This window comes from Amblyomma maculatum, chromosome 4 (assembly GCF_055883805.1).
Source record: "Amblyomma maculatum isolate TAMU_Amacu chromosome 4, ASM5588380v1, whole genome shotgun sequence".
NCBI classification, from domain to species: domain Eukaryota; kingdom Metazoa; phylum Arthropoda; class Arachnida; order Ixodida; family Ixodidae; genus Amblyomma; species Amblyomma maculatum.
The window spans coordinates 128,862,535-128,872,119 of NC_139347.1; the positions used below are offsets into that span (position 1 = coordinate 128,862,535).

General features: G+C 45.4%; 1 protein-coding gene across 1 annotated transcript in view; it reads right to left on the minus strand.

The window, feature by feature from the left end:
• LOC146192363 (spliceosome-associated protein CWC27 homolog) overlaps window positions 1–9,311 on the minus strand; it is a 57,850-nt gene extending 48,539 nt beyond the window's left edge. Inside the window, exons 1-3 of the mRNA XM_084602471.1 lie at window positions 9,137–9,311; window positions 2,840–3,049; window positions 1,976–2,119 (exon numbers count right to left, since the gene is read on the minus strand). Of these exons, the coding sequence (XP_084458597.1) occupies window positions 1,976–2,119; window positions 2,840–3,049; window positions 9,137–9,178 (396 nt within the window). The 5' untranslated portion in view covers window positions 9,179–9,311. The remainder of the gene's footprint in view (window positions 1–1,975; window positions 2,120–2,839; window positions 3,050–9,136) is intronic.
• Between the last annotated feature and the right edge of the window lie 274 nt (window positions 9,312–9,585).

The following is a 9,585-nucleotide window of genomic DNA, read 5'->3' on the forward strand; positions in this document are numbered from 1 at the left end:
AACAAGTTTTGGAAGCCACCACCGAGCTGGCCATACTCAAATTAAGTTAGACACCAATTTCGGCCAAATTTGGACGAAATCAAATTTCGCAGTCTAGGGGGCCAAATTTTGCTGGTGGACCACCTAGGTTGGGAGGTCACCACTCAATTGGCCATACCCAAATAGTTAAACATAGATTTTGGTCTAATTCTGATGAGGACAAATATTGGGATCCAGGGAGCCAAATTTTGAGGGTGGGCCATACAAATTTAAAGGCCGCTGTTAAGTTGGCCATACACGAATTAGATTGGTTACCAAATTTGGTATACTACAGTGAAAGCTCGCTAATTCATACCTCGATAATTCGAATTTTCGGATAATTCGAGCTACACTACTTGGTCCGGCCAAGGTCCATAGAGACCTGCGTACAAAAAAAGCCCATTAATTGAATGCAAGCCGGTTCCCCTACAGGCAATTCGAACTATGTGCCGCCGCGTCTGGGTGGCTTGGTGCACAGCACGTGGTCAAAATGAAAAAGAACAGTTCTGCGAAATACCAACATAGTTAGAGGCTGCGCACGTCCAAAACGGGGACAGAAGATGAAACCATGTGAAACCATGGCAGAGGGGGTAAAGCCTAATTGGCACAATAACCGGCATGGCGGGTGGCGGCACCGGAGTAAGGGTAGGGGTTAGCGATCATGGGCGGCGGCTGCCTGCTCTCTCTAACGCGTAAACTCCGAAACTCGCAACTAAATGCTAGTTAATTCGAACCCTGATAATTCAGAAATACGGATAAGCACTGTCGGCGCGGCCCCAGTCAACGCCCATGAAAAGCTATGACGTACGCTGGACGGGTGCGCTACGGGTTATGCGGGAAAACTGTTTTCTTTTGCAGGAGCCGTTCATCCTTCCAGCCATGAGCCGTCAACAAAAATACGCAGTCAGCTGCGAATATGACGCCGAGTTTTTAGAATCGTACGCTTCAAAAGGAGTTTGCTGCTATCGCACGTTCCAATAATTGAGTGGCAATAGACGGCGCCCGTCCCAATCGCTCATTGCATGATAAAGCAAATGTACTGAAAACGAGGCTTGCAAAACCGGACAAGCGCTGGCACTTTGCCAAGTTCACTCCCCCCTTGCTAGAGCTAACGTCGAGAGGTAAACGCACCGTGATGTTATCGCTGGGCAGCATCTTGGTGCACTGCTAAGAAATGCATTGTGGATCGTGACGGCGCGAAGTGGAGGGACGCGCTAAAATTCTTAGGCAGAAATCGGAGGTGGGTGGGTTCATTATGCAAGCGGGTGCATTACACGAGTAAATACGGTACATGTACCGTAATGCAAATAGTTCTTGTTAGTTTTTGAGGCCATTCGATAATTCGAGCATCGGATAATTCGAACTTTTTTCCCAGTCCCGAGAAGTTTGAATTAACGAGCTTTTACTGTATTATACTAATTACCAAAGAAATAATTTTGACAGTTCGTATGGACACACTCTGATGAGAGGCTCTGTTCAAACAATCTGCTGATGCCACTCATAAGCCAAGAAATGCTTTCGCATTACTTTTTTTTGGGGGGGTCCCAAGATAATAGAGTATGCAGAAACTTGCTTGCTATGCTCGCAAAAGCTTCGCTTTATTGAAACTGTGGCATGGAAGTACATCGTAAAATTGAAGGTATAAGATATGTGCATTTCAATGTAAGCAAGAAATGAAAACAAGAAAATTCATTACATCGCGAACATCATCATACAGAGGTTTTTTATGTTGAGGCTCAACTGTACACAAGACCACATAAGCCTGAACCATGTCCAGTACCCTACCAAGACAAGATAAATAGTAGAAAATGCTGTTGGCACTTAACACACTTATTGTCTACTGAAGAACATAATTTAATGCCAAAATTTAAAATCATGAGCACAGTGGATAATATGAGCAGCACTTGAGGCAGGCCATCCAAACAAAGAAAAGCTGGCAAAGAAACCAAAGGGGCACCTTTCCAAAAATGGTGTGCTTGTTCTGCAGGTCAGGGCACGAGCCGAGGGTGAAGAAGAACTGGCTAGCATTGTCGTCAGCACCACCCGAGGCCATCGCCACAAGGCCACGCCGCACAAAACGCAGCCGTGAGTGGAATTCGTCCTGTGCAGAAACACATAAATGCGTCACCCTTCTCTTGGTTGGCCACGGAATGCAAAAGAACTGGGCAAGTTACTTTTGGTGACATGTTCAGTGTTGAGTGAGACATATAGGACTATCACCTTAATATGCACTCACCACCAATGCTTCTTTGATGCAAAAAAGTATGAACTTGGACCTTTTGAAAGTATAATTGACTGAGCCATTTTTCCTTTCGCATCAGGGTTAACCGTAGAATAAAATTGTCTTTGTGTTCCAGATGTGCTCACATTTCTTTTTTTCCAAGATCCATAATTTCTTTTGTTGCCGGAGGCCTCCCTGCTGCTGTTCACGTAAAAAAAAAAGGAGACTAACAGATAAAATTATTTCTGAAGAACTAACAAAGAGAGGGTGGTGCAGGAATTGCACTTATTCAAAAAAATGTTACTCCACAAACGCTCAGAACACATGCTATGGGATTTGCATTTCTAGGACTAAAGTTAGTCTTTTTGTCCTTTCTGCATGTACTGCAATGCCTATTTGTTCTTCTAAGTGAATATAAATTACCAATGTGCCCAACCAAGTACCATGCAATATACTTCATGACAAGGTAAAAAAACTGGGCTGTGAAACTGTGTACTGCCATGACTGTTCCAAGTAACACTGCTAAACCCTTTCAACAGACCCAAATTGAATGAAGACAGCAGCAACACATCAATCGCTCGCTAAGTAGTGCGCTCTCACTTTGAATGGTGCGCCATAGATGGACTCCCCACCACTGCCCGTGCCAGTGGGGTCGCCACCCTGGGCAATGAAGCCTTTGACCACGCGGTGGAAGATGGTGCCATCATAGTATCCCTCCAGGCAGAGCTGCACAAAGTTGCGGCAGGCGCGCGGTGCCTCCTTGGACCATAGCTCCACCTCGATGTCCCCCACCGACGTCACCAACAGCACCTGCAGTCATTGCATGTTTGTTAGCAATGCAGCACTCTCTAGTATTCAGGCTTTGCCCCCATTCAGCAGCTTCAAAGCCAGACTTCCTCTGAAATGAACACTATGGCACCCCATACTTGCTCACCTGGTCAAATGTTTGGTTTGATGCAATAGAACATTGATGATAAGATCACGGTTGACATGAATTCACAACATTCCCTGGCTCGAGTGCATTGCGTACAATGTACACAAATTTGAGCATCTTGAACAGTCCACTGCACTGCCATAATATGATCGTGCTCAAGCACCAACTGCTGCCTGAAAATCACCGACACTGTGAATGCCATTCCTGCATTATGCACTGCGAACAGAGAGCAATGCCGTAATTCAAAAAATCCTGTCAGCTGTGAACAGGTCTGAATGAATGTCTTTTTCGTGCATCTGCATGTCCATTTCATCCATTGTGAATCATAATGTCTTTGGGACCCAGTAATATTCGTACTAGCGAGGTTCTAAACTATAGTGATGCCCTCGATTTTGGTTTCTGTAATCTCTCATCAACCCTAATTAGAAAACCAGAAATAGGCAAGCACAAGTGTTAAAAGAGTTAAAGAACAACAATTTAAAGTGCCATAAAGTACACAATCTTAGCCACCAAATTTTAGCAGGTTTTAACCTATTCGCGTCAAAAGATGGTGATTCACCGTCCGGTGGTGAAAGGGCCGAAGTGGCAAAAGACAGCGAATCGCCATCCGACAAAAAACAACTAGTTATTGCGATAAATAAGAGATGGCGCCTCATGAAAGTTTTCATGGTTTTTGTTTACTAGTTTTTACGCCAGATGGAGATAGTTGTCTGCAAGATTCTCAAATATTTACAAGGAGAAAAGTGTTTTTCAAGCCCGCACTTTTTAGTCGAACATGGCGACGCGACGAGGCAAGCCTCTCACGGAGGCAGAGACTGAATCACTTCTATTTGTGAGTGATGATGACGACAGTGACGACACTGTAGTTATAGATAGCCTGCAAAGCAGTGATTGTGAAAGTGTCTCGTCCAAAGAGAATTTAGGCTCTGACACCGAGTCAACCTCGTCAGATGTCGACTGCGTGCCGCCTGCAAAAGCACCGAAATTAGAAGACTGGAAGTGGAATTCAACTGAGAGTGACGAGAAAGTGGAAAAGTGTTTGTTCAGCGGGAATCCAGGAATGAAGAGAACTCTTCATTTAGCTCTCTCTGCAAACACGACAGCTTTGAGCTCGTTCAACGGCTTGATCGGCGAAGACTTCTGGCAGATGCTCGCTGATGAAACGAATGCATTTGCTGTTCTGAAACAGGCTTCAGCACCCGATCCTTCTTGGTTTCCCACAACACCAGGTGAGATGACGGTTTTCTTCGAAGTCTGTGTACTTATGAGCCAAGTCAAGAAAAACACAATTCAGCCATATTGGGCACTAATTAGTGATCAGTAATCAGCACACCGTTCTTCCCATCACTGATGCCAAGGCAGCATTATCAAGCCCTTTGTAAATACCTGCATTTCTCGGACATTAGTGGCCAAGACAACAGGGATAAGCTGTGGAAGCTCCGCTCAATGTTAAATATGTCTTGGAAGCTTTCTCCAGTTCCTATTATCCAGAAGAGCAGTTGGCAGTGGATGAGAGCCCCATGAATTTTAGAGGCCAACTCTGCTTTGTGCAGTTCAACCCGTCAAAGAGAGCACGCTTTGGCATAAAGTTTTACAAGATCAGTGAATCGACCAGTGGATATTGCCTAAAATTTGTGATATATACTAGAAAAAGCGAAAAGTCGCCTGCGACAGCTGGAATGTTGTGCAGCGAGGCCGTTGATATAGATTTTACAAGTGAGTACCTACCAACTGGCCGTACTATTTTTGTGGACAATTGGTATAGTTCTCCAACCCTGTTTCTATGTGTAAAAGATTCAGGATCCAATGCTATTGGTACAGTGAGATTGCACCGAAAAAACATGCCGAAAGATTTCAAGAAATTGAACTTGCAACTAGGTAACTGCTCCACTGTTTTTTCCCACAGCATTATGGCTGCAAAATAGCACGACAGAAAACCAGTGACAGTGCTTTCCACTGTCCATGCTGCTGCAGAATTCAGTGACTCTGGGGAAAAAAACAAAAGACAGTCAACCGATCCAAAAACCTCGTGTTGTGCTTGACTATAATAAAGGCATGGGAGGTGTTGACCGCCATGATCAACAGCTGACTTCATTCCCGATAATGCGCAGATACGCCAAAGGACACAGGAAAATTTTTTTATGTTATGAATTTAGCTGTTTATAACAGCTATATCTTGTTCCAAAAAGCGATCGGAAAAAGAATGTGCTATGCGGATTGGAAGGTGGACCTCGTCAAACAGCTCGTCGAAGGAACTGTTCTGCCAGGATATCAGCGCAGAGGGAAACTGGCTGTAGTTTCATCACCGATGCGGCTAGGAGCTTCTGAGTGGGAGCATTTTCCTCGCCAGATAATCCCGGCAAAGTCATCACGAATATGAACAAGATAGTCATAGTAGCCGAGGAGTTCTATACTGATCTCTACAGTAGCCAAAGTAGTCAGGACTGTAATGAGATTGGCGGTATGGAAAAACCATCAGACGTTCCAACAGTGACAAAGGACGAGGTGAAGAAAGCAGTGGAAACTATGAAAAGGGGGAAAGCAGCTGGAGAGGATCAAAAACTACCAATTTGTTCAAGGATGGAGGGGATATTGTGGTAGAAAAATTGGCCACCCTGTATACGCATTGCCTGGTGTCAACGACAGTACCGGAACCATGGAAGAATGCCAACATTATCCTCCTTCATAAGAAAGGGGACGCTAAGGACCATAAAAATTACAGACCAATCAGCTTACTGTCTGTTACGTATAAGGTATTTACTAAGGTAATCGCTAATAGAATCAGGACAACTTTAGACTGCAATCAAGCACAGGATCAAGCAGGTTTTCGGAAACGGTACTCTACTATCGATCATATCCATACCATCAACCAGGTGATAGAAAAATGCGTCTCTCATAGCCTGAGTTGCTTTGGGACATTAAACCCCACAAACCAGAAAAATGCTCGAAATATAACCAGCCCTTATACATAGCATTCACTGATTACGAAAAAGCATTTGACTCAGTAGAAACCTCGGCGGTGATGCAGGCATTGCGAAATCAGGGGGTAGACGAGCCGTATGTGAAAGTGCTGGAAGATATATATATATAGTGGCTGCACAGCAACCATAGTTCTGCATAAAGAAAGTAACAAAATTCCGATAAAGAAAGGTGTTAGGCAAGGAGACACAATCTCCCCAGTACTATTCACAGCTTGCTTTGAGGAAGTATTCAGAGACTTGGAATGGGAGCAGTTAGGGATAAGGGTAGATGGAGGATACCTCAGTAATCTGCGATTTGCTGATGACATTGCCTTGCTAAGTAACTCAGGAAATGACCTGCAAAGAATGATTGGTGACCTAGACAGGAAAAGTAGAAAGGTAGGCTTGAAAATCAATATGCAGAAGACTAAGGTAATGTTCAACAGCATCGGGAAGGAGCAGCAGTTTACATTAGGTAGCGAAGCACTGAAAGTAGTAGGTGAATATGTCTACTTGGGACAAGTAGTAACCGCAGATCCGGACCATGAAAAGGAAATAACAAGAAGAATAAGATTGGGATGAAGCGCATTTGACAAGCACTCGCAGATTATGTCTAGCAGCTTACCGGTCTCGCTCAAGAGGAAAGTATACAACAGTTGCATCTTACCTGTACTCACCTATGAGGCTGAAACATGGAGGCTAACCAAGAGGGTTCTACTTAAGTTGAGGACAACGCAGAGGGCTATGAAATGAAAAATGGCAGGGGTAACATTAAGAGATAGGAAGCGTGCAGATTGGGTCAGAGAAATAACTCAAGTTACTGACATTCTAGTGGAAATCAAGAAAGAAATGGGCATGGGTGGGACACATAGTGCGAAGAGAGGATAACCGATGGTCGCTTAGGGTAACAAACTGGATTCCAAGGGAAGGAAAGTGTAGCAGGGGGCGGCAGAAAGTTAGGTGGGCGGATGAGGTTAAGAAATTCGCAGGGGTCAAGTGGATGCAGCTAGCACAGAACCGGGTTAATTGGAAAAATATTGTTACATATATACGGGTTATTGCTCGCCGCCGACTAGCTTCCTCCCAAAATTCCCAGAAACGCCGCCATGATTCTCGTCACCGCGACGTCCACTACTCTCCGGGTTCTTTCGTCTTGCTCTGGACTCCCGCTCGTAGAGCTGGGCTGTGTGAGAAGCTCTTGCCACGCTACACAGGACCCTATTGTGTCTTACGGCCAGTCACTCCTGTGACATATGAGATCACCCCTGTGCATCCGCCGCAACAGTCCGCTATGCCACGTACCGAGATCGATTATGTCGCCCGAATGAAGCCGTACTACACCTGCAGTAGTTCGACATAATGCGCACCGAGACTGTGCTTTTCGTGGGGGGGGGTAATGTTACATATATGCCCTGCGCGTTGCTGGATGTTGAAGAAGAGGACGATAAACAGTAGTGACGCGAAAGGAAGACGAAGCTGAAGAAACCGTTGGGACTTGCCTGAACACTTGCTGTGTTCTGCTCTACTGTGCTGTGAACACTTGCCCATCACCTGCTCTGGTTTCCTGTGCTAGCCTTCTGCCCCGTATCAATATGGGAGAGGCCTTCGCCCTGCAGTGGGTATAGTCAGGCTGATGATGATGATGATGACCTCGCTTTCATGTGGAGTGTATGTTGAGCTTATTTTGGGTGGGAATATTATTAACAGGGGTTGAACGTTGCGTATGTGTTGTATCATTGGGGCATGTCCACCCTATGGTCGATCACAAAACAGTGAGCATACTCGACTGCTTGAAGCTGAAGGCAACTAAACATTCAGTTTACTAACTCGTAATTTTCATCCATCCACAGAGAGAAGGATCACTGATCTCAAACTGCAATGGGCTGCAATGGGTTTTGCTCCTTCGAGTTTAGTTATGATAGAAATTTGGTTGTCAGGTGAACTGTGAGGGATACTGTGTGCAATACAATACATCAACTGAGTTGCAATCCAAATGGGAGGCCAGAGAGTGTGCTTGTTTGCTGGTTTGAACTTTATTGAACTGCAACAATACTGAACGGGTAGATTCATGCAAGACACCCAAGTACCATGAGAATGTCTGACAGCTTGACATCTTTGCTTTCAGTGGAAGGGAGAGTCGGCAAGTGATGATCAGTATGGCAATTCTCATGTTGAAAATCTCTAACATTTTCTTGAGTCATGAAACCTTAGCGTTAGCTTTGGTATTCCCTCCATCAGTTCCCACGACTAGCCACAGAGATTTTGGTATCGAAGCTAGTTCAGATGATTCGGCGACGTCAAATTCGGGTCGATTCTCATGGCGGAAACAGCGCTTGGTTCGTATGGTTTGCCGTTTATGCATGCAACGCCCAGGAAGGCCTTCTGTGATGGCGCGGTGATGGCTCGTTTCGTCATCTCTCAGCGCGGTCGGAAGCTTGCCGAGGAGAGCACTACGCCACGCGCGTGAAATGCTGCGCGGACGCCGCGGAGAAGTCACTGATCGCGTCCATGTGCACTGAGTGTTCGGGTTATCCCAACAAGGCGAGATAACACAAACAAGAGGGTCATGTCTTCGTCGGGGCGTAGACATATTCTCTTTGAAACGCTGATTACCGGACCGGAGCTTTCCTGTTACACCTTGTTAATGCTCCGCGTTTTAGCTCATCATAAAAGAGCGCGCGCATGGTAAAGTTCCCTCCCATACTATATGGAACACAGCACATGTACTACCTACCCGCAAATTATGACGTTTCAGGTTACGTGCTGGCTATTTATCTTTTTTTCCTGAACATTCAGATGCAGTACATAAAACGATCAAGAGACGAGGTTTTTAGGGTTTCCATCGAGGTGCTACGACACACCGAAAACCGAACAAGCACTACGATTAGAGACATAGCGCCTTATGCAAATAAACGCATTGCTTCTTTCAGCAGCGACTAGTTCGCAGAACGTCCAGCGAAATTGGTTTTCGTAGCACTGTGACACTTTGTTTATCACGCTTACCTTTCCACTGGTAGGCGGTTCTTGTATGTATATGTTACTCATCGCAAGTCCACGCAACGGAAACAATCCCAGAAAGGGGGATTAAATATGGAACACAAAGAGCATTAAACCCCTCGTCATGAGGCAAGTTGCTCAGATGCTCCAGCAGCATCCACGCGCTCCACTCCAAACAGAAACAGGGATTGGATTGGATCGAGCGTGTTGTGGATTCATACCTGCATTACGGTTTCGGCCATGATTTCGGCTTTCGGTTTCGTTCTCGACAGGAAAGCTTACATCGTGCTGAAAAGGGTCATCGTCTGCAGCCAGCATTTTTACTAAAACCCATCGTTTCGATACAGGCTGAGTTCTCCCTTCAGAGATGGCAGAGGGAGAAGGGCATGTGAAGTAGGGGATGTGCGAAAGGCATACGTGAATTCGACAGCAAGAATTTTCGGTTCAAAGACGGC